Source organism: Tachysurus vachellii, chromosome 1 (genome assembly GCF_030014155.1).
Source record: "Tachysurus vachellii isolate PV-2020 chromosome 1, HZAU_Pvac_v1, whole genome shotgun sequence".
In the NCBI taxonomy this organism is placed as follows: domain Eukaryota; kingdom Metazoa; phylum Chordata; class Actinopteri; order Siluriformes; family Bagridae; genus Tachysurus; species Tachysurus vachellii.
The window spans coordinates 30815448-30840620 of record NC_083460.1 but is presented as its reverse complement, the minus strand read 5'-3'; the positions used below and the strand labels follow the sequence as shown (position 1 = coordinate 30840620).

The following is a 25173-nucleotide window of genomic DNA, read 5'->3' as shown; positions in this document are numbered from 1 at the left end:
TTCAGGTCATGTCTTCCTGACCCTACGACTGGAATTCATTATCCAGCGGGCCATGTGGAACGCCTGAGTAACCTCAAGTAGCATAGGAGGGCCGCTTTGATTATGTCATGCTTCAAGATCAGGCTGTTTCTTGTGGACCAATCAGTGTGGTGCAGGATATTAGGGGCGGAGCCAAGATCAGGTTTACACTCCTATGACTGTATATAATTATATTCTTTCTGTGGGGTTTACAGGGACACGTCTACTTACACACTTGCACATTCATGTTTCTGTCATTATGATGGAAAGGAAGCATATATACACAGTCTGTGACAAACACCTGTAATGCAGAATCAAGCTATAATTCTTCCTAATGTGATAGTATGTATTAGGAGCTTTGCCAGATGCTCCCATTTAGTGAACCCCTTCATCTCCCCCTTTTCTATTCTATTCTATTCTTTTCTTTTCTTTTCTTTTCTTATGAGTGGTTGTGTTACTTCTTAGAAAACTTGCTTGAAAGAAAGTAACTAAGAACCAGAGACCCATTATATAAGAAAATGTCTGTAATTAGTTTCTTGTTTCTTTTACATAATGTCTGTAAAAAGTTTCTTGCAGCTTTTTCTCTCACGTGATTTACAGAGCTTTGGACTGCAATTGCCCCAAACAGTTTTGCACCAGTCTTCATCAGTTAATAATTTCAACATTATAGACTTCATGTTAAAACTAAACTTTAAATAAACTAAACTAAAATTTTAAACTAAAATTAAACTTTTTAACCATATAGTACACAGTTATAGAAGGGAAATAAAAGACAGATCTGGTGTCACACAGGTGAGGATGAGTTCCCGTCTCTTCTGACTTTTACATGTACAAGGGATCCATTTTAAATGTATAATATACATCCTAAATTTATATAGATCTGTAAAGCTGCACTCTGAAAATGTCTGTTTTTAAAAGTACTATACAAAAAGAAAATGTAATTGAAATGAACATATTATATACATTTTACAAAGATATCCCCAAAATAACAATAAGAAAATGTTTCACAAAAAATGGTGCTTGATTTGGGGAAATCTGGAAATGCTGGTGAATGCAGTTTGGAGATCATCGTGACCCTGTTTCCTGTAGTAAAACAGCATCTTATTTTGATTACAAAAACCCCCATAAAGTCGGTTGAGATAAGGATCTGGCTTGCTTCCCAGAAATAAAGATTTCAAGGTGTTTTAAGTGAAAACACAGGATGCATATACTGTAATACATTTTGTCATACAAGCATAAATTGTAACTGTGATAAAATGACAGCTAGAATGAAATGATCCAAAATCAGGACAATGTTTCTACATAACACCTGCATATATAAAGTTTTTACCCAAGAATTGCTGCTTGTCTAAAATATCATGACATGCACAAATTGCACCACAATATCACAATACATCTCAGCAATAGTTTTTTCTATGAGCCCTGACTTTTATTTATTTATTTATTTATTTATGTATTATTTGTCAACAAATGTTATGCTGGCCACCAGTGTTAAATGTGTTCATTCTGGTTTTTCACTAGAATTTTTTGTATGTTTGCATGCTAGTTTATGAATTGAATGTCATGAATTTTCACAAATTCTTTATTTTTTCTTATCTGTTACAACATCTGTTAATGTAGGGTGCAAGTTTTTTTTTAATGTTCACATAGTCATGACCTTATGATATGTTTACTGGAGTTCAGATGTTCACCTTCACATGCTATTCACTTGATCACATATTATGCACATAATTACAGTACATGTGAAAAAAGGTGTAAAGTGTAGGAACTTTCAGAGCAGCAATTGACCTTAAGATAGACAAGCCTCACCAGTGCGTGTGCTCGGCATGTTAAAAATTATATACTAATTATTAAGCAATTTTAGAGGTAGCTCACACGTTAAAGGTCTAGACTTGTCATGTTATAAACTTTGATTTAATTGCTTTAATCTTTAAATCTTAAATCTTTTTGACTTAAGTGTCAAGTGAGCTCATATCCTAAATAGAATGATTAGATATTTGGCACTCCAGGAAGAGACCCTGCCATGATGTCATCAGCAAGTCTGAATCTGCCTTGGATGTTGCTGAGGCTTGTTGAAGTACATGCATTCTTTTCCATCACATATGCTGACAATCACACAAATCTGAGAAACAACATGGCCACAGAAGCTCTGAACACTCTGCAGATCTATGTGGTGATCTTTTGCCTGGTTTTAACGGGACACTGTGCAGGTATGGCCGCTGCCTTTGGTTTCATATTCACACGTGATACTGATTTTATAGCTGCTGGGATTGGAAAAGGCCTCGGCTCAAAGTGGAGCGGTTAGCACTGGGTGGCCTGTCTGCACATGCCTTCCACAGATATACTTTCTGTTCTTATGTGGTCTGTTATTATTATTTATCATTTTTCTATTATACAGTACATATTAATACTTCGGTCTTGTTGAATTCTCTCTTGTTTTTATTCTCTCTGGCTGGTATATGATTGCTTTTCTAGTTCTCATTGTAACTCAAATTACAGAGACTTATATAGCAGACAGTCCATATAAATAGGTTTTAAAAATTTTATTATTTAACAAAAGTATAACATTACATCATTGAGATTGTGAAGATTTGCTTAAGAAGATTTTGGGAAGTTTTAGTCAGGAAGATTGTGGACACATGACCATTCTGTCGATCCATACAGTATGCATGTTTTTTAAAGATTTATCTGTTCAGTCACAAGCGCACTAATGAGACCAGGCACTGATGCTGAACAAGAAGGTCTATAACACAGTCAGGGTTCCAGTTTATCCTGTAAATGTTCAGTTGGATTGAGGTAAGGGCTCAGATCTCTTAAGTTCTTACAAACCAGCTCGCTTTGTGCACAGGGGCATTGTTATGCTGGAACGGGTTTAGGCCTCTTAGTTCCAGTGAAAGGAAATTGGAATTCTACAGCCTACAAAGACATTCTGTTCAGTTGTGTGCTTCCACCATTTCAGGGAGAACCTGATTGTTAGGTGTTCACATATATTTGACCATATAGAGTAGTTGTTATAAAGTGATACAGGAACTTGTTTTTTAGACATCCTGCAACATTAAATAAAACTATAAATAGATAGAATGTAAGATTTGCCATTGTTTAAAAAGTACAAATCTGTAATCGTTTACAAATCACTGAGGTATAAAAGTAATAAACACTTCTGTTATTTTTATGTTATAGTAACTCAACATTAACATACAGTATATATGTATATGCCTTTGCTTTGTTATATCAGTGATTTTTCTTGCAAGATGCTTTTCCAAATGCACAGCTGGTTAATTTCACTGAAACTTTCCAGACTGTTTTCACACGCAACTTTGTTTTAATTTGGAATACAATGGTAATTCCCAATTCCAGAGGACTTCAAGGATATCCGGTGGTATGTAAAGTACTACGAGACCCTTTCTTATGACAGAACCGCATTACTGCAGCAGCATCATCGAGTAAGACGTCACCTCGCTCCAGAAACCCAGGTCCTGCATCTGGACTTTGAAGCTTTTCAGAAGTAGGTACTTTTCCACCTGACACCACCTTAACTCCTGCTAAATGCTGTTTCATAAAGCTGTTGTCTATTATAGGGTTTTCCGTTTACGACTAAAGCCAGACTTTGAGGGGTTTGCAGAAGATTTCAAGGTCCTGTCCAGCAATCAGTCATGGAAAGGCGACCTCTCTCACATATATTCAGGAGTGCTGGAAGGTACAGTAACAGATACAAGAACGTTCTGTTAAATGGAATTAGTAGTCAAGATTGCAGAAAAGGATCAGAGTATGTTCACACTAGCAAGTGACAAAGCGACAGCTGACCTTTAACGGTGTGCCACAATTTTAGCAACAAGTGAAATTTTAATAGTTTCTCAATTTTATGGCTCATGTAGTCCATTCTTTCTTTCCATGAAAAATTCCCTCCATGAGCTCCCATTCACTATAGGATGAGCAAAAATGGAAATGCTTTTTGTTTCATCCTGTCATATGAGAACATTTACTAAATGAGTATAGAAATATTATGAGGAAAAATAAAGCTTGGAAGTAATTAGTAGAGGTCACCGGTGCCTCTGGTGTGTGTATGTATCTAGTATAGTTAGCTTGCTGTGTTAATCTGCTAATAAAGCTAGTATGAATCTGAGCATGAACCATGTGATTCAAAAATTTTTACACACTGATTAGTAGATTGTTTCATTTGGTTTAACTAGCTTTAGAAGATATATACATATACATAGTTACTACTGTTTCTCAAATCGGCTGCTAAATGCCCACAAGTGACAAACTATAATTTACACAAGCGACTTGTTACTTGGTAGCGTGAAGTTACTCGGATACTTAGATTAACATTGCCATCATTAATTGACAGGATATAGAGGGCTCATAAATAATCTCCACCTTTACACTACTGTTATTGCTTCTTCTTTTAATGTCTCCTGGAATGCTTTACATTTTTTTTCCTAAGCTTGACCTAAATTTGTTTGACTTTATAAATGATGTAATCATCCTAATGTCCAACACCCTGTATTGTGCTTTACCACAAAGACGAGGTTGGCTCTTCATGCCAGGGGTCAATCCTCGAGGGCCAGTTTGAAGGCTCCATCAAAACCTCCAATGGGACTTTCTATGTGGAAACTATGCAGAGGTACACATCTGAGTCAACAGATAATCACTCTGTCATCTACCATGAGGATGATATTGGTAAGTAATGAATTTATCATCTTGAATTAGATAAGATTACTGTGATTAGCCAAGATATTGCTGGTGTTAGAAGTTTTATTTGAGTTTTGTACTGGACAGCAAGAGAGGTCATGAATTTATTAGCTAGTAATATAAAAGATCTAGCGTGTTGTCCATTGTTTTCAATGAATAATTACTGATCACAATCATACCTGAAGACAATCGACACTGTTTTGAAAAACCAACCCTCCATCACTGTTGTTCCAGAGGGCCAATCACTGTTTATCTTTGTACTTATGACTAAGAACTTATCACCAACAAATAATCACTTAGAAAATGTTTATTCAGTAGTGACTTAGGCTATGACACTGTCAGGTGACTTTTAATAAATATTTGTGCATACAGTAGATATGCTCTTTATGAAATATTCTGAAAACACTGAATTCCAGTCTTCTTGTGAAAACCTTTAGCCTCATAGCTTAATTCCAATACTGTAGAAAAAGACTTCAGACAACAAAAATTTAGGCTGATTATCTGCATCTAGTTTAAATGAATACATTTATTATGTTGCATCTATGAACATGGTAGCTCAGCAGTTTAAAGTTTGCTTTATTGATCTGTTGTTCAAGTGTAATTGCTGTCAGAGAGCCAGTGTTGTGTCCGTTAGCAAGACCTTCAACTCTCAGCTGCTCATATATTTGGACAAAACAATCGATCAAATGAATAAACATTAAAATATGATCTAATGTTAGAAACTATTTAAAACCAGAAGACAAAATCAGTTATTTTGTCAGTTGCAAAAATGTACAATATTCTTACACTATATATATATAGGCTGTGGGTTGGGGGATTTGGGGGTTATTAGGTTTTTAGATGTTGGTGGTGGGCCAATTGTTCCCACATGGATAGGTATATGTATATACATACTGTATATCTAACACTGGTCTGGGGTCTCATTTACAAAACTGTGCGTAGGATCCCTACTAAAAGTTTACGTACGCCCAAAAGCCAAAAATGGCGTAAGCAATGTTCCCTTTATAAATCACAGATCACCCTCAGATGTGCGTACGTGAAATCCCGCCCTGTACACGCCCATTTTTAACCATAAATAGTCAATGCAAATCACTGCGCGGGCACGAGAGTGGACCTCGTTATAATGAGTTTCCTCTGCGCTCTGCGGGTTTAAAAATGGGGTGAAGAGCCAGCGTCTCAGGGGGTAGCCACTGTCGCCTGCAGGTTATAATTATATTAAAAGCAACATTGTTATAATTATATTAAAAACAAAATTGTTACAGTTTCTACTTTTTAATATTGTTAAACTCACCAAGAAGCCAGCCATCACGTACTGCGCCTGCATTTAGTCTGTTCCCTACAGTTATGTGTCAAGATAAAGGAATCGTGTTGAACCAGGCCAGCGTGCCACAATGTTTGTGAGGGTCATGTTGGAGTCACATATGATTTGCACATTAATAGAATGCACATGCTTTCTATTAACATAAGCAAATTCATTTTCAGATGGTGCCCTTATAGCAACATGAGCGCAGTCAATTGCGCCGATTACATTTGGGAAACCAGACATTGCTGCAAATTGCATTTTAATTTCGGCCTGTTCTCGCACAGTGTAGGGGAACCTGACGTATCGACTACCCATATTAAGTATACCATTCAAAATGACAGATATTATGGCACTCAGGGACGGCTGTGATCAGGGCCGGCCCTGCGCATAGGCAGAATAGTCAAATGCTAAGGGCGCCGCCCACCACTAGGGGCGCCCGTGCGCCCAAATTATTATTTTTATTAATATATATATATATTTTTTTATATTAATATATATGTGTATATATTTTATTACCTGAGAAGTATTTTATTTATATATTTATTATATATATTTTATTGCTGTAAGAAAGGCAAGGAAAGCAAGGTCTCCGTAATATAGTTTTTTTATATAGTTTGTGTGTGTTTCCAAAATATTTTCAAAATAAAGAAAAACAGGACAAAGCTGTGCAGTTTGTTTCTGTGTAAGTTTATGAACAAAATGATCGGAACAGATCTAAGAGCACAGCTCTAGGGAATCTAAATCGGCTTATTAGCCAGGAAATCATCATGGTCCCTGAAAACTCGTTCTCTCCTTATTCTGCCATTGGCGTAATCCTCCAACAGTGCCAGCAGTGCCATCATGAAGCATTACATACCCGGGTCACCGGAGGATTTATATGTTTCTAGCAATTAGACTGATCGTTAACACCTTGACAAAATCACAGAATTAATTTGTGGGCAAAAATTTAAGACGAAAATGTTATAGTGAACACATACTTCTTCATGACGGTTTTGTAATGAACACCGTAATAGTTAGGACCGATGATGAGTAGCGATTGTGCTTCATGACTGTATTTGCAGACTTTGACATTTTATGATAGCTATATGTACATTAAGGAAAATATTTCGTTTTTACACTGTGTTCTGCAGTTCTCTAATAAAAGGGTATTTCATGCTATTTTGTATCACATGTAGTCGCGCCATCTCCTCCTGCGCTCCCGTTGTGGACAATGTGACTGTAAGGCAGCGCTGATTATTCATTCATTCATTCATTCATTCATTCATTCATTCATTCATCTTCTACCGCTTATCCGAACTACTCGGGTCACGGGGAGCCTGTGCCTATCCTCAGGCGTCATTGGGCATCAAGGCAGGATACACCCTGGACTGAGTAGCGCTGATTATTATTATTATTATTTTATTTTTAATACATTTTGAATTACGTTTGGATTTTACTAGATGTATATAGCCTAAAACAATCGGCACAAATAACACTGTTGGATTTAATCTTCATGATAATGTGGATATAACGTATGAAATGGGGTGAAAATTAAATGTCATTAATTCTTATAATCGTTCTTCTCACATGTATTTTCTACAATCTAACTTCAGTTCACGACCTCACCATCTGTGTCGCCAATTCCCTTTGTCTCCAGAATGTGCGTACGCACGTCTCAAAGTTTGCTTAAAGGTGCGCACATTTTCCCGTCATGTTGTTTTTTTATAGATCACAACCTTTGCGCGAAAACTGGCGTACGCACGTTTCCAGCCCCGTTTTGTGCGTACGCACGCTTTATAAATGAGACCCCTGGACATTTGGGTTTGAGTCAGATGAAGTTTACCTTAAAGTAGCTACATAACATAGCTGACTGATATTCTCTAACTAATCCCAAGCACTTTGTTCAGCAGATTTACTAATCTTACTAAACTAATTTATATCTCCCCTAAACTCTGGAATAGTATTACAGAGGATAATAGCAAAGCCATTTCTGTAAATGTTCTGTAAAGACCTACATGTTCAATTGACAAAAGGTTCCTGTTAATAAATGTATGATTTGTGACTGAGGTAAATCTATTTATAGTTAATATATGTATATTGTTTTATTTGTGTGTGTGTGTGTCTGTGTGTGTGTGTGTGTGTGTGTGTGTCTGTGTGAAATCAAATCAGATTTTATTTGTCACATACACATACATACAGGGTACGACATGCAGTGAAATGCTTTTTGCATCTGTCCGGTATTTAAGCATAAAAGGAATGCAATTGTAATGAGTCTGTCTGTGCTTTGCCCTGTTTCTGTCTGCTGTCTGCCTTGCTGTTAATTGTTTGCTCCGCCCACTCATTTGTTACCATGGACACTAATGGCACTCTATCTCCCCCCAGGTGTGTTGTCTCAGTCACTGATTGTCTCTGCGTGGTGATTGGTTCCTGTTTGTTATATCTACTCTGTTTGTTCACTTCCCTGGTGTTGGTCGCTGTTGAGTGTTTGTGTCTATGTTCCTGTTTCCCGTTTGCTCAGTGTTCTGCCCTGTTTTGCCTGCTTGTCGGTTTGCCTGTTTCTTGTTTTAGTTTATTAAAAGTTGGAACTGCATTTGGATCCTCACTCGTCTTTGCCTCACCATGACAGAACGACCAACCACTTATGGATCCAGCAGAAATCTTGTTCTGTTTACATCAGGGGGATTCCCCAATCGAGGAATATGCTGAGGTGTTCATGGACCTGTGTAACCAGGTGGACTTTGGGGAAAAGGCTCTTAAGGACATGTTTAGGCATGGACTAGAGGACCAGGTACGCTATCTGATGCCTTTGGGCCGAGAGATGGGGTCTTTCACAGACCTTGTCAATTTAGCGTAAATATTTTGGGGGGGGCAGTAGGCATCGGGGTCCGTGGGCTACGGAGCCAAACCAGCCACGGACGCCCAAATGCTCTACAGTAACCCTGTCCAGCCCAGTCCTGTGTACGCCTGTGACCGAGCCTGTCCACATGGCTGCTAGACCGGTAAGCTCAGTTGAGGCCCGTGCGAACCGGCTGATCTCCAACATGGCGGATACCCCGATGGTGTCAGTTCGGGCGGCCGGCATCCCTAAGCCACCTGATTCACCAGCCGGACCGATCGGGTCAACGGAACCAGCCGGACCGATCTGTTTGACGGAACTAGCTGAACCGACCAGGCCGACGGAACCAGCCGGACCGACCGGGCTCGACAGAACCAGCCGGACCGACCGGGCTCGACGGAACCAGCCGAGCCGACCGGGTTCGACGGAACCAGCCGAGCCGACCGGGTTCGACGGAACCAGCCGAGCCGACCGGGTTCGACGGAACCAGCCGAGCCGACCGGGTTCGACGGAACCAGCCGAGCCGACCGGGTGTTAACGGAACCAGCCGGACCGACCGGGTCCGACGGAACCAGCCGGACCGACCGGGTCGACGGAACAAGCCGGATCGACCGGGTCGACGGAACCAGCTGGGCCGATCGGGTCAACCGGGTCTTTGGAGCCTACCGGATAGATCGCGTCGGCCGGGTCACCTGGAATGACGGAGTCAGGTAATTCAGTGAGTATGGTTGCGCCCAAGCCCCATAGACTCTCTGCCCTTGCCGAGGTGGCTTTACATGACTCTCATGGGCTTACTGCCCTGCCTGAAGGGGTTGGTTCCGAACTCTCTGCCCTGTCCGGGATGGATTACTGTGAACTCTCTGCCTGGTCAAAAATGATTGTTTGAACTGCCCCGCCTATCTGCTCTGTCTGTCCTTGGTTTTGCCTCCCCGGCTTGGTCGGCCTCTCTCTCTCCTGTCCCTATTTGCTGGCTCAGAGCACCTCCAGCACCACCATGGGTTGCGATCCCGACCAGTTTGCTGATTGCACCTGCGGCACCACCCTGGCCGCCAACTCCGCTATGGTCTCTGGCTCTGCCTGCGGCACCACCCTGGTCTCCAGTCCTGCTCTGGTCTCTGGCTCTGCCTGCGGCACCACCCTGGTCTCCAGTCCTGTTCTGGTCTCTGGCCCTGCCTGTGGCACCACCCTGGTCTTCAGTCCTGCTATGGTCGCTGGGCTCCGCCTGTGGCACCACCCTGGTCTCCAGTCCTGCTATGGTCTCTGGCGCCGCATGCTGTACCTCCCCTGGCTGTGCACTCAGCTCTGGTCTTGGGTCCCGTCTTCAGCTCCGCCGGCTCCGCCCTGGCCTTCAGCTCCGCCGGCTCCGCCCTGGTCTTCAGCTCCGCTCTGGCCTTCTGCTCCCCCGGCTCCACCCTGGCCCTCAGTTCAGCCCTGGCCCTCTGCTCCGCCGGCTTCGCCCTGGCCCTCAGTTCAGCCCTGGCCCTCTGCTCCGCCGGCTCCGCCCTGGCCACCTGCTCCGCCGGCTCCGCCCTGGCCACCTGCTCTGCCGGCTCCGCCCTGGCCACCTGCTCTGCCGGCTCCACCCTGGCCACCTGCTCGGCTGGCTTCACCACAACACGAACTCGACCCGCCCTCCCACCCTGTTGCGCCTTCGCTCGACCCTCCTGGACTAGTTTTCTGCGCCCTTGGGAGCGTCTGGAAGCCGCTCATAGGGGGGGGTTCTGTAATGAGTCTGTCTGTGTTTTCCCCTGTTTCTGTGTGCTGTCTGCCTTGCTGTTAATTGTTTGCTCTGCCCACTCATTTGTTACCATGGACACTAATGGCACTCTATCTCCCCCCCAGGTGTGTTGTCTTAGTCACTGATTGTCTCTGCGTGGTGATTGGTTCCTGTTTGTTATATCTACTCTGTTTGTTCACTTCCCTGGTGTTGGTCGTTGTTGGATGTTTGTGTCTATGTTCCTGTTTCCCGTTTGCTCAGTGTTTTGCCTGCTTGTCGGTTTGCCTGTTTCTTGTTTTGGTTTATTAAAAGTTGGAACTGCATTTGGATCCTCACTCGTCTTTGCCTCACCGTGACAGCAATTAGGGGTAAAAAAACAAATAAAACCAAAAGGAGATAGATAAATAAAAAGTAGAAACTATATAAAATATGAAAATAGATGTGAAAAAATAATGTATATACATAAATATGTATGGTTTTTAATGATTGTCCTTAAAGTGTCTATGTGCAGTATGGTTTGTATAGAGTGTATAAAGTGGCACTGTGCTGTGCAAGTCCAGAATTAAAGTGTCAGTGCAAAAAAAAAGATGTGTGCATAAAAACAGTGTTGTGTGTGTGGGTGTGCATGCTTGTGTGTGTTTTGTGTTAGATTCAGCTTCTTTGTTGTAAACAATGACTTTAGCATGTGAGCTGTCATATACATACTGGGTCATGTGGTTGCAGTTACACCAAGGTTGCCCTAGGACATTTCCCAAGCTCAGGCTTACACATTACATAAAACATGTACACATTAAACAGTTTTAATCATCTCAGTTTCTGCATCATGTTCATTAATGGACCCTATAAAGCCTATAGTTTAATGTGTAACTTTATGAACCTATTCACTTTAAGGGCACATGCTGCTGAAATGAGTCTCTGAATGTCCTTGAACAGACCTGCTTTAATGTATACACATCCTTGAAATCTCCAGATGGAAAAACTTGCATGATTTCTGGAACATACGAAAGAACACAACATGATCAAAAGGTTTGCAAGGACTCAATTAGCTTTTTAACACAGTGCTGGCTCAGAAACACTGGGTTCAGCATGTTCACTGAGACAAACTCTGATCACATTTCATTCCTTTACTACTTCACAAGGGGTTAATTCAATTGCAGAGATCACAGCTTTTTCTTCTTGAGTTTGTTTTTGTATACCCATGCTTAAAGTTTGAATTAGCTTGCATTATTTTGAGCAAAATGAATGTCATAATTCATAATTCATCATTCGGGCTTTCTTTCTTTCTTTACTTTCTTTTGGTCTTGAAATCGAGGTTTTTTTCATTTGCTTCAAACATTAGCATAATAGTTTTGTATCATTAATAGCCACATTAGCATTTTTGGTTTTAATCCTCAATTAAAATCACAGATTAGGTTGTCAGGGCTGAACACATAAGTGCCATCTTTTCTAGCCAACAAGATTGTTATGATTGAAATATGCTGTTTTCATTTCCACTGTTCCTCTGCACAGGGAAAGCCAGGGTTATTTTCTAGGCTTTCCAATTTTCACTGATTGTGGGTCTTGATTCTTTCATCAGAGGCATTCAACCTTAATCCACGTTCTGGAAGTCATTTTTATAAATGGGTCAGTGGCTGAGAGTTACCCTCTCATGCTCTGTCTCACTTTACAGATCAAAGTGACACATCCTTCTGCTCCATTTACCCACACTTCTGCCTTGTTTGTATAGTGGGATTTTGTTGGCTGGTTGCTGTATACTTGGGTGGTGTGATCTGATCACACTAGTTCTCTATTTGCATGGTCACATATATGAGGTACATATATGCATGTATGAGCGACCTATATATAACATAGATATTTTTGGGCAGGTGAGGTTTGCCACTGTCGAGTGGGTTCACAGGTTGTCAGGATTTTTTTACTACAATTTTTTACTACAATTTAGGTTCAGACTGGAAGATGTGTACTATGGATAGGGGGTTGTCATGTGGAAATTCATAATGGTGTGTTTTATTTGGGTCATTGGGAAGGGGTTTGTCATTTGGGTAGTCAGTATTGGGTGATTTGAGTTGTTGGGATGGTACATTACTGAAAGGGTATTCAGCATACATCTTCTCTACACTACTCAACCCCTCGGCCCACCTGCTTCATCCGCCCTTACTGCTGAAGACATTGCTTCCTTTTACAATGAGATTAAGAAAATCTTCCAGACCTTCACTTCTGTCCCAACTGCATCTACATTTCACAGCCAGGATTCCTCTACTTCTTCACTGTCACATTTCTGAACCGTAGCAGCAGAAGTCATCCAGTCTTGCGATTCTACCACCTGCCCATTGGATCAACTCCCTTCCACTATGCTCCAGACAATCTCACAAGACTTTCTACCCTTTATCACCATCCTCATCACTGGATCCCTAACATGTGGTCATATACCAACTAACCACGAAAGCAAGGGTTATTCTCATCCTGAAGAAACCTGCTCTGGATCCATCAGACAACAGCAACTACAGACCAGTATCACTTCTCTTTTTCAATAATTCCTGAACGCATTGTGTATAATCAACTGTCTGTCTATTTCTCACAGAACAATCTCCAAGATCCCAACCATTACAGGTCTACCTATAAATGCAATTCATCATCTGCAAATGATCCAAAATGCAGCTGCCCGACCTGTTTTTAACCTGCCTAAGTTCTCACACACCTCCCCACTGCTGCGCCCCATCCACTGGCTTCTGTTAGCTGCACACATCAGATTAAAAACACGGATGCTTGCCTATAAAGCCAAAAATGGACCAGCTCCCTCTTACCTCAAAGCACTTATCACTCCTCGCACTGCACCTCTCTCCCTCAGCTGTACCAGCACTGCTCGACTGGTCCCACCATCTCTCAGAGTAAGAGGTAGGTTTACTGAAAGACTCTTTTCTCTTCTGGCGAAGAGAAGTGGTGGACTGAACTTCTCCTAGATGTCCGAACAGCTGAGTCACTGGCAATCTTCAAGTGATGGGTGAAGACTTACCTCTTCATGAAATAATTGAACTAGCATTTTTTTCTGTTCGTTGTATGTGTATATTTAAAAAGCAAAAACACACACACCTTAAACAGAGTTTTAGGTAAGTCTATAACCTAGTGAACCAGTGCTAATGTATTCTTCTTTAGAGAATTTTTGTAAATGGGTTATTCATATGCATTTAACAGTTAATTTCTCGGTGTGTGTGAGCACTGATATAGTATTAGATAATACATAACAGGTTGATGAAAGTCCATTAAAATGTTTGTCATCAGTGTAAGTTAGAGCCAATATCAACTGATCTATTATCAACAAAATTTATGATGTGTTTTAGTAAAAGCAACATTCTTTAAAGCAACAAATTCCAACAAAGCAGCATTCCAGGACTGAAGTTCATTTTGGATCACTGCTATCAGTGTCTTTATGCTCAGAGCTGAAACATTCCTCCAAAAGCCAAAAGACTTTTGCCAGTGTGCCTCAAGGCCTCTGTGATACAGTTGAGAAATTGCAGACACCAAAAGAACGCTGGCTCACAGGTTCCACTTCCATCCAGCAGAATCTTGCTGCCAAAACAAATACTACTTAAATACAAAATCTTAGTCACGATGTCAGCCGAGGTTATAGATGGGTTGGTAAAGGACCAGAAATGAACCAAGTATTAGATATGGTTGGTTACATGTCGGCAATTTTTGGAGTACAAAATGTCATCAAAACCAGAAATGTGACTGCTTAAAATTGAGCCAATATAACTGCAGATTCCATAATAAACATGATGTCTCTAAAACTGAGTATATTTGGCATGGGGTTGTCTGCTGACTTCATATAAGCCCAATCATAACACTATAACATTTTAATACAGTGTGTACTGTTGTTCTATTTTATTTGTACTTTTATGAGCTCACCAGAAGGTTTCAAAAGCCAAAAGCCAAAATTTCTGGTCTAGACTACGCCCACTTCCGTTTCGAATTTTATTATAGATACAGATATGTGGACCAGTAAACAGATAAAGATGCAGATAGTGATGTTGTGTTACACCCATAGTCTATAATTTGTCATCTTACATTAAACCAGTCAGAGATATAAGTTTCAAGTCCTAACTACCATGGTACCATCCTTTTGCACCAAAATTGTTAAACAATAAATCTACCTCACACCCAAATTTTAACTTAAAATTAAGAGGCTGTAAAAATGCTGTGGTTGAGCAAAGTTGTAGATTATGATCATGTTCTCATCATCTCATTACACTGGTTCAGCAGTGAAAAGTCCAAAACCAAGTCGTCTTCCTGCCTCAGAGGCCCATTTTGACTTATTTTTAGAACAGGTCTTTATTTACTTGCCAGTTTAACTTGTGTGTATATGTGTGTGTATGTGTGTGCAGATGATGTTCCTATGGTAGGTGGCCATGCTGGATTCTGTGGTACAGACCGGTTGCAGAGTCTATTCCAAAGCCTCAGACAGGTCAGACATGATGTCACTGCCACACACACATATTTAAGCACACATTAAATTCAGACTGCCTGTTTCACTCCTCTTCCATCCTGGGTGTCTTCTTAGCAAAGTTTAATCATCTCCATCAAGACTTTAGGACATAGAATTAACTTCAACCTCAGAATCTCCATCCATGAAGCTTGGGAATGTTCAAAGTGTCTTGTTATTCATAAACAAGCTGTAAATGAGTTGTCCTTCTGTATGCACTCTCTTTGTCCACCAATTTCTTTCTGATCAAAGTTCATTGCCATTATGTTTAATTGAAATAAAATATTAAATAAAAATATCAGCCAAAAAACAGATTATAATACACACACACACACACACACACACACACACACACACACACACACACACACACACACACACATAAAATCTAAATCTACATGGTCATAGCTGCTTTTTCATGTGACATAAAAACAAATATCTAATCTGTAAAAAAGTATCCTTTACTGTAAATTCTTATTAGACTTCAAAATGAGGTGTGTTACATTTCTGCTAGACCTGTTTCCTCTCAGAATGTCTTACATCACGTAGGCTGTACCTTAGTTAATGTTTAAGCTTTTACTGTCATGCTGAATTCCTAACCCAAATTCAATAGATATATTGGCCAACTGTCATAATAAATTATAGCAAGAAGTCTAAGCTTTCTGTTTCTTTCATAAAACATAAACACTGTCATAAACCTTTCTGTAAACTTAATAATCTTGCTTTTAAGTCTTCTCTTTAATGCCTCACTGCTTTATGTTCTGTAGAGTTATCTTGCCTCCTTATTGAGGAAATATACAAAGTAAAATAATATATATATTATATATATAAAAAACTAGACTTTTACAAACCACATGTTTAAAGCACCTGAGGCTGGGACTAGAACCAATGATACAGTAAATGACCATAAAAACAACAAAAAACATAAAAGGTAAAAAAAATATATATATTATTTTACTTTGTATATTTTAATTATTTCCAAGACAATTGCAATCCTTCTAAGGTTATTTGTGGTTGAGCACTTGCATGGCTATATATATATATATATATATATATATATATATATATATATATATATATATATATATATATATAGATGCTAATGATGTTAACAGCAGTTATTGTTCATGAATGGGCTATGCCGTCATTCCAATGTATAAAAGCCATTGTTTCTGGGGTATTTTAATGACAAAAACAAACCCTCACATTAGATGCTTTGTGCATTCCAATGTATTTTTGATCATTTTTAAACATCGTCTAAACAGATGTGGACAGTTTTCCTGTCCTACTTTTCTTATATTAACCCCTCTGTCAACTCACAGGATGAACCAGTGCCCAGGTCAAAACGTACAGTGGACCAGTCCAAAACTAGCTGTCTACTCCATCTGCATGTGGACTATTTGTTTTATCAGAGATTTGGCAGCATCGAGTCTGTCGTTGCCCAGGTGAATCCAGAAATCCAATACACAGCGGTCATTCACCCCAAATGCTGAACTGTTCTTAAAGTTAAAAATGAATATTTTATGCTGTTTTATATATACGTTGGTGTACATTTCTCCTCACCTTGCACTGTATAGTGCTTTCTTTATTGGTTAAACAAAAAGACTTTTAGAAATGGTGGGTGGGGAACCTAAAGCCATGTTCTGCCAAGTTCATTATTCCCCACTTCCTCATAATTCTGGGAACTCCGTGTTCTCTCAACTCAATTTGACAAAAATCGGACATCAAGTGATGTTTGTATGCTAAAGATAAGACCTGTGTACTCCATGGTGATTGGGAATGTTGGATTTGGATCCATTTAACTGCTTTCACACCACATGAGGTCACTTATACAGTATGTGTATTATTTTTGGTTAGAACATTATGTAAGTCTATTTCTATTCTAATAATATCAGATCAAGGCTCATTCATGGGCTCTGTGCCCATGGCTCAGTCTGTACTCCAGTAGTTTGTTTACCTCTGCCACAGGTCTGGTACAACAACAACAGAGCTTTCATTCATATTATTACTCTTACAGTTTACCAAATGACCTTATGCAATTGACTCTAGTTTTATTAATTATTTACTGTCAGATTTCTACATATGATTTAACTTCATTTAATAAGTATACCTATCTACATTTTTAGAAAGCTCTAATTATGATACTTTTTGAGTGTATAATTATTAGTTGTGTTAGTATTTGTTAGTAACATTAACACCCTTTGTAATAACAATGACTGGCCATCATTTTTTCCAGTCATAACCAGGCTTCAGTGAGGTTTTACTGTGCAGAGTATTGGGTCATGTTGGTTTGGACTGTGACAAAAAAAGGTCAAAAATGTAGCAAAATATCCTGCAATCCTAAATATGATATGTTTTGCACTTCATTTAAATCCCAGTGGAAAAGCTTTTATTGGGGACAGAGTTGGAGAGTATTAAATGCATTCTTTGCTATTTCTCAGTTATGTAACAAGCTGCATTTTTTCTAATAAATAAATAAACAAATAAACAAATAAACAAATAAAGTTCTGTACCTATACTTGAACCTTTCATACTTTTCACAGGTTGCATCATACATGAAAGCAGTAAACAATATATTTCATAAGGCTGAGTTTGATGGGATTGATGTAATTGACTTCAAGGTGAAATCGATGAAGGTAAGATTTCTTCACAGGTTAATTTCACAAAAATCCACATAAGTTGCTTTGTTCAGTTCCGTTAACATCCAAATGTAAACATTTTATTGGTCGTACCCACAGATAAAAGTATACAAAGCATCATTTTCAGTTTGTTTTAGAATTAAACCCAGATGACGTGCTCCAGGAGACTTTCATTGGCCCTGAGAAGCTGCTGAGTCTTTATTCAGAAATGAACTGGGGAAACTACTGCCTGTCCTACCTGCTGACCAACCGTGACTTCAACGGCGTCCTCGGTCTGGCCTGGGAGGGAAAGCCAGGTGAGATGTTTGTGTTTTTGTTTGTCTGAGCAAGGATGCTTTAATTGTTGAAGATATGATAAAATACACACCTTGTATAATACACTTGCTCAATTTCTATCAACATTATAAGCCATTGACTGGGAAGAACCCATGCACAGTGAAAGTAATCAGGCACAAAGGTTTATACAGTTTATTATTTATCCCACCAGATATTTAAAATGATTATCTGCTATTATTGGATGTTATTATTATTTCTGGACTTTCAGTTTAAACTGGACAAACATGACACATATGCTGAAGTAGATTTCATCCTATGCCCCCATCATCACATTCATCACTCATTACTCCTTTCCCTGTATCATAACATGCTCCTGCATTGTTACTACAAGTATATGAATATGCATGCAGTGGCGACTAGTCACATTAGTTAACTTTAATATTCAATGCAGACAATTAATGTAAATATAAATTCTATATATTAAATTCTGATGTGTCTGAAGTTTGAGTGATCGTCTACCACATTACAATGACATTCTGTTTTGAAATAACGGATGGTGGGAGATTCAATACTATAAAGTGAACCCTGATTAGGCTTCAATATGGAACAGTTTCTGGAATGTTCCTTTTGTCTATAGTTGTTCCTGAGGTGACTTCATATTGAAACAGTGCAAGCTGATAACATCATCCACCAATTTCCTCCTGCAAACTGGTGTAATAATGGGCTTTCTTGGAAAAAATGCAGGCATTAAGTAAAATTCAGAGAAAAGGCCCGTATAGACTTCCTACATAACTGATTACGGAAATATCCTACTTATGCAACATCATTAAACATATTAGCCAGATGCTCCATATAAAGCCAGGTTTGTTTACAGTCACTGTGATGGGATCACTGCCTACTTTCTCACAAATCAGATAAAGTATTTATGGACATTAACTGGGGCTATTTTTGTATGCCAGGACTTGGACATCCTGAAGTCAAGCCTTTGTCAGAACATCCTTTGTGTTTTCTTTATATTTAACTACTTATCTCATACCTTATTTCATGCATCCACATATCATCTGATCTGAAGATGATAACTGTAACATTCTAGTAGTGATAGAAACAAAATTAAATGTCATAATATTACTCAACAACAGCAAATGGTAGGTCCAACCAAGTCAATGAGTTCTGTTTGTGAATTTTGTGAAAATGGTTTGTCCACTGGGCATTAGAGTATGACAAGCGCTTTGACATCACATAGTCTTTATTTGTATATTAAATTAAGGCAATTTAAGGTTTCTTTTAACATTTAACTATTTTCTTATTAATTACTGTATGTAATAACCTAAAAATAAATTTCAGGAACGCAAATGCTTATGTAAATAGGCAGTACTGTACAATGAAGACAGACTGTATGAGCATTTTTTCCAGCATTTAGAAGACACCCTAATCCAGAGCAACTTACATTTATATAAATTTTTTTATGCAACTAAGTAATTGAGGCTTAAGGGCCTTGCTCATGGGCCCAGCAGTGGCGGCCTGGTGGATATCGGATTCAAACTCGCAACCTTCCAATTGGTAGCCCAACAACTTAACCACTAGGCTACCACATCCCTCATTGATTCATTAATAGAATGTATCCTACATTAATAGAATGAATACACTGTATTAGTGTAAGATTTCTATTTTATTGTAAGTCAGCTTCTCTGTGACAATTTCAAAAAATATACAAGGAAAAAAGGAAAAATAAATGAAGGAATAGTGATATCTTCAGTTCTGATGCTGGTAAAAAAAAAAAACAATGTTTCTATAAGTAGACAAAATTCTTGCTAAGGACCTCTTTTAATTTTTCCATTTAATATAATGTTAAAAAGTGGAAAGGAATATAAGAAAGGAAGCCTATCATAATGGAGATTAAAAATGAGCAGTTACAGTATACTCTATGATATTTTAACTATTACTCATTTCTGCAGTGTGTAAGTCGCAGACATTTTGACCCTGATTACGTTCCAGTAGCTTTTCAGATTTTGTTCTGTTGTTCTGCTGTCCAAATCGGTGACAATGGTGCCTGTGTTTCATCTTAGCAGGAGGTGATAATCAAATTGGGCAATCATTGTTGTTGTCAGCTGCCTGAGACGTGATTGGACGAAAACAGGGGCGTGAGCCATCACAAATGGTGACGTGTCGAGAAAAGTATGTGGCCTGACCCAACTACCTCTGCCTCCCACTTACCCAAATTTAAACCAGAAACCAGAAACAATTCCTCACTTCGGATTAGTCTCCATGGTGATAGACTCAGTGATAAGACCGGACAGGTTATGCACAAAACATTTAATTACCTTATTTTCATCCAAACACTTTGTCATGACTTTTTCCAGGTCCAGTCATCAAACATGTGATCCACACATCCACATGGCAGTTGTGTTTTGTGTTGTAGATGAATAAACTGGACTAATCTGGGCTGGCACTGGAATGTAAACTTGTCGACCTCTCATGAACAATGCCTTTACCACAACAAAGGCCCCTCATGGCTTTGGTATGAGCAATGGGACTTGTTTACGCTTTGCCGTCTAACAACTAACTTATAACCACAATTGCAGAAGGAAGTTTGAGTTATCCGGATGTTTTTGTTTTTACTACATTTAATTAGATATCTTTTTAAAATTATATTATGGATGACTGATAAAACATCAGACAAATTTATCTATGTTCTTTCTGTGCAGATATAAGATATATGCAGAAAAATGAACACATAATTCTGTGCAAACAAGTTTGCAATGTACCTAGACACCATGTAGTTCACTGAGATATAAATCTGAATCCAGATATACAGCTATACAGCTATAGATACAAATCTTTGGGCAGCTATTCCTCACACATCATTGACTCACATAAGTGGAATGTGGCACTTTGTTTTTTCCATCCCAGCATGTCCTTAGAAGAAAATGTTGGAAAATTCCCTCCTGCTGAGGCATTGCCCTTGAAAAGTCACTGAATCCCAAAGGTCTTTGAAGATTTTGTTTGTTTCACCACTTTTGGTCTCACCAGGCAGATTGCAGAAGCATTGTTCAATTTGATAAAACTATCTTATCAGAATAAGGTTTATTGACAGGTACTGTAGGGTTTATATGTACAGGAATTTGTTGTGTTGGTGCATAGTAGTAATAGAGAAGCAGCATAAATATAAAAAAAACAAAGGTTATAAATAAAAGAAATGTGTTAAAGCATAAAGATAAAGATTTACAAAAAAAAAATAAATAATAATAAAAATAAAACAATGCAGAGGGATGCAGGATGTGCAAAGTGGCCAGTGCAAATGTCCAGTAAAATGTTAAATACATTACAACTGAATGTACAACTGAAACATTAACTGTATATTAGTGTAAGATTTACAAAAGTGGATTATATACATTTTATAGGTGTTTCATTGGAGACCACTTAGGTTGATTTTATTTTAAATCTAGTGCTGGGCAACAATTAAAATTTTTATTCTTGATTAATTGCATATTAATGCGTTAACATGCCCAGCTCTATTTAAATCTGATGCAATATATGGCTGATTCCCAAACCAGACGGTAATTCCAGTAATGACAGTTCCAATAAGACACTAGAGCATATATTTATGTCATAAAATATCACCAGACTTGTCCTAGTGTGACCTTTCACAGCTAACAGTGAATGTTATTGCAAAGTTCTGACATTAATTAAAAAGTTCTCTGAAGTTTAGCCTGTAGGTCTTTATTCTAATACGTTATGATTTTACAATAAAGGTTTACACAGGGTCTTGTATGACAGATGCTCTCTAGAAACAATTTTAACAACATGTACAATCTTTGGTGAGGTTTTCTGTAAAGAGACATTTTCAAACCGGCTACATTCCCAGCTTAAGTTACACCAATGCTGTTAACTAGAGATGAGCCGGATACTCGGCTGAAACGAGTATCCGGTACAGATAAAGCACTTCTGCCGAGTACGAGTATTATACGAGTAATATGAGTCAATATCTGTGCTCGGATTGAATGAAAATCATCATTGGGTATCTGATTGTGTCAGCGTTCTGTGATAGGCTAGTCACAGCGCCCCTCCCCTACAGTGATAGGCTAGTCACAGCGCCCCTCCCCTACAGTGATAGGCTAGTCACAGTGCCCCTCCCCTACAGTGATAGGCTAGTCACAGCGCCCCTCCCCTGCAGTGATAGGCTAGTCACAGCGCCCCTCCCCTACACACATACAGATGTACTGTATTGTGTTGCTGTGTCTCGCTCTGCTCGCTCACAGTCACACACAGAACAGCTCTCTGTCTCTCCCTCAGTCACTCGGGTTCGCGGGTCTTTTCCGTTAATGTTTAGGGTTTCTTCAGCTTTTTACTTCGGGTTGTAAAGTTAATAATACGTACTTACTAACCAGTAGAGTTCTGGTAAACGTGGGTTTGTTCAGACGTGGTGCTTGCTTGGTAGAATGCGACTCGCATTGCGTCTCTGCTTGTCGGAGATTTTTTTTCTTTTTTAAACCTTCAGCTGTCTCTAACCAGTAACCAGACACTGAGTGTCTGACACGTTTTTGCTGTATTTCATAAAAACATAAAGGTAGTAAGCTAGTGTTATAAATATTACAAAGAAAGTATTACCGGTTAAAGCCACGCCCATTTCAAGACAAGCCCCGCCTACTTCCGAGTTAGGAAGTAACCCCACCCACTCCGAGTACAGATACAGATACAGATAATTCATATGGTTAACAGATACAGATACAGATAATGCTGTACTCGCTCATCCCTAATGTTAACCTACATAAAACTGGGAGTTCTAGCTTGTTGCTTTACTACACATGATGGGATGAGGTGTCTCAGGTCTACATATCCCTCACTAGGGTTGGTTGGTTGTTTTTTGCCAAATATGTCTGTGTCTTAGTCTTGTGGAAACAAAGCTGGATATAACGGAGCTATATATAAGAGATGTGACCTCAGTGGGAGGAAAGTGGCCTTGCTGAAACCCCTACCCAGGACACACACTGTTCTCTTGTCATCTCATATGAAATTTTCTTCATTAATGAGCTGAGGTCACAACACGGGAACATTGAATAGGGCAGGAATAAAGAATAGCAAGAATCCTGAATTTGTATCACTTCCAATGCTGTAAGCCTGCCAACCGCTCCCTGTCTTATAAACACACTTTCCTGTTTATCTCTACAAATTTTATGTGAAAGTGATGTTCATTATCTTGCTTGTGTACACCCTGGTTTGTTAAAGAACATGGAACATGGAGCAGACCTGATTCTGTTACTTTCCAGGAATACTGTTGGTACAGAAGAGCATTCCCAAGCTGCCCAGCTGTCCTCTTAGGCAACTGGTACAGAGTCACATGAATGCTTTCAAAGACATGGCCAAGGGGGTAGAGAAAGGGGGTAAACCAGGCCATAGGAAAGATGCATTCGACTTTCAGGATCTCATATGAACTTTCTCATATTTGTTGTTCATATTACTCTGTGGTTATCTAGATGTGTTTTGTATTTTTATGTATATCCCAATAGTTATTGGTTCAAAATAGTCAGCAAGGTCTTCTGAGATGATTAGTGTCATTTACTATCATACACAATGAGCAAGATAATTATTTGATGACGTGTGGGAAAAGAACTGAGAAATTATACAATAGATAATCTTACAAATCTCACAAAATCTTAAAACTGGAAATTTTACTCAGTTGAAAGTCAGAAAGTTGCTACTTTTAAATGTAGTAAAATATTAAATAGTAAAATAGAAACATTTATTTTATTGATGAAGTTAATGTAATTTTTTCATGCAGCCTGATCTATACATTTATCAGGAAACATGATTCACTCTCTGTAAATTTCCTGCTTATATGCATGACTAACCCTAAATTGTTTTCTAATGAATTAGTCAAATATCCTGCGTTGCCAATATTTACTATTAGTTAGAATTTAACTTGCTACCTAGCTGATCATCTTGGCTATTGGAATTGATGCTAGTCTAAACTGGCATTAGCAAAGAAAAAAGCAAATTATCAAAAAATATCCTTAACAATGTTTTTTGTTAAAAAAAAAAAAAAATTAGACAGAATTCATATTAAATTAGACAGAGTTCATATTATCTAAAAAGCCTCATTCTGAGCTCATATGATTCATGAATAGCATACTGTCACTGGCTGAATGGTAGAAAAGGAGACCAATGGGATATTGTAGTAGGTATTACTACATTTCAGGTTTAAAAAAACAAGTAATAAATAAAAGGAAAAATATTTTTTAGTGAGTTCAAACACACCAAAATCAAACTTAAGTATAGTAAGTAAGTATACTTTCCAAATCTGTGACTAATATCCTTCTGTTCATCATGATCAATTTACAGTACATTGTGGAAATAATGATTCTAAAGTCTAATGTATAATGAAGTCCATTAAGCTAACATTTAATTCAAATGCTAATATTGTAATTGATGAGCTTAAGTAAAATATATTTTTTATCAGTAAGTGGAAGCCTAACTACACTGCAGTAGACGTTCCATCTGGCAGAGTTTTGGTTCAACACACCTAATAGGTTCAAACGTTATATTTAAGCTCTATCAGTGCACTTATGACCAAGCAGTTCTTTATTATTTCTTTCTTCTTTTCTGTCCTCTGTAGATAACTGGGGTGGGATCTGTTCCAAACCCATACACATGGATGGTCAGTCATCCAGCCTGAACACTGGTCTGATAACACTGAAGAACTTTGGACGTTACCTTCTGCCCAAGTTTGTTCAGCTGACCTTTGCTCATGAGCTTGGCCACAGTCTGGGAGCTCCTGTGAGTTCAAAACCTTCTCATCATTAATCAATGAGATGACCGGAACTTTATGGTTCCTTAGGATGGGGGTTTACAATCTACTTGCAGTCATGCTGTTACAGATTATATAAGCTCTTTACTGAAATGTGTTAAACAGAACATGTAGACATTATGTCTGAGATGAGTTGTTTGACATATAATTATAAAAAGTATGTCTATGTGTCTCTGGGATCCCACTTGAGACCCATGGGATTAAGTAGAATTTTCCATTTTCTATGCTGGTGTTAAAAAACAAGAACAAAGCAAGAGTTAGCAGATCAGGGAAATGCAGGTCCATGTTAATGTAAACAAAATATCTGGTAATTTTAGGGTGTTAAAAAAGGACCTGGAAAGAGGTGTTGGGTTAAAGGTCATTTAGGTGCTTTGTTATGTGCCCTTTGTGTGTCCACTGCTGTGTGGTGGTGTGACTTTTTCTCCAGCTGT

At 38.8% G+C, this 25173-nt stretch overlaps 1 protein-coding gene across 1 annotated transcript in view; it reads left to right on the top strand.

The window, feature by feature from the left end:
• The first annotated feature begins 1980 nt into the window (after window positions 1–1980).
• Window positions 1981–25173, top strand: part of si:ch1073-396h14.1 (disintegrin and metalloproteinase domain-containing protein 10) — a 30087-nt gene continuing 6894 nt past the window's right edge. The window contains exons 1-9 of the mRNA XM_060882703.1: window positions 1981–2228; window positions 3376–3523; window positions 3597–3715; window positions 4543–4698; window positions 14925–15004; window positions 16345–16467; window positions 17566–17658; window positions 17789–17957; window positions 24551–24711. Of these exons, the coding sequence (XP_060738686.1) occupies window positions 2042–2228; window positions 3376–3523; window positions 3597–3715; window positions 4543–4698; window positions 14925–15004; window positions 16345–16467; window positions 17566–17658; window positions 17789–17957; window positions 24551–24711 (1236 nt within the window). The 5' untranslated portion in view covers window positions 1981–2041. The remainder of the gene's footprint in view (window positions 2229–3375; window positions 3524–3596; window positions 3716–4542; window positions 4699–14924; window positions 15005–16344; window positions 16468–17565; window positions 17659–17788; window positions 17958–24550; window positions 24712–25173) is intronic.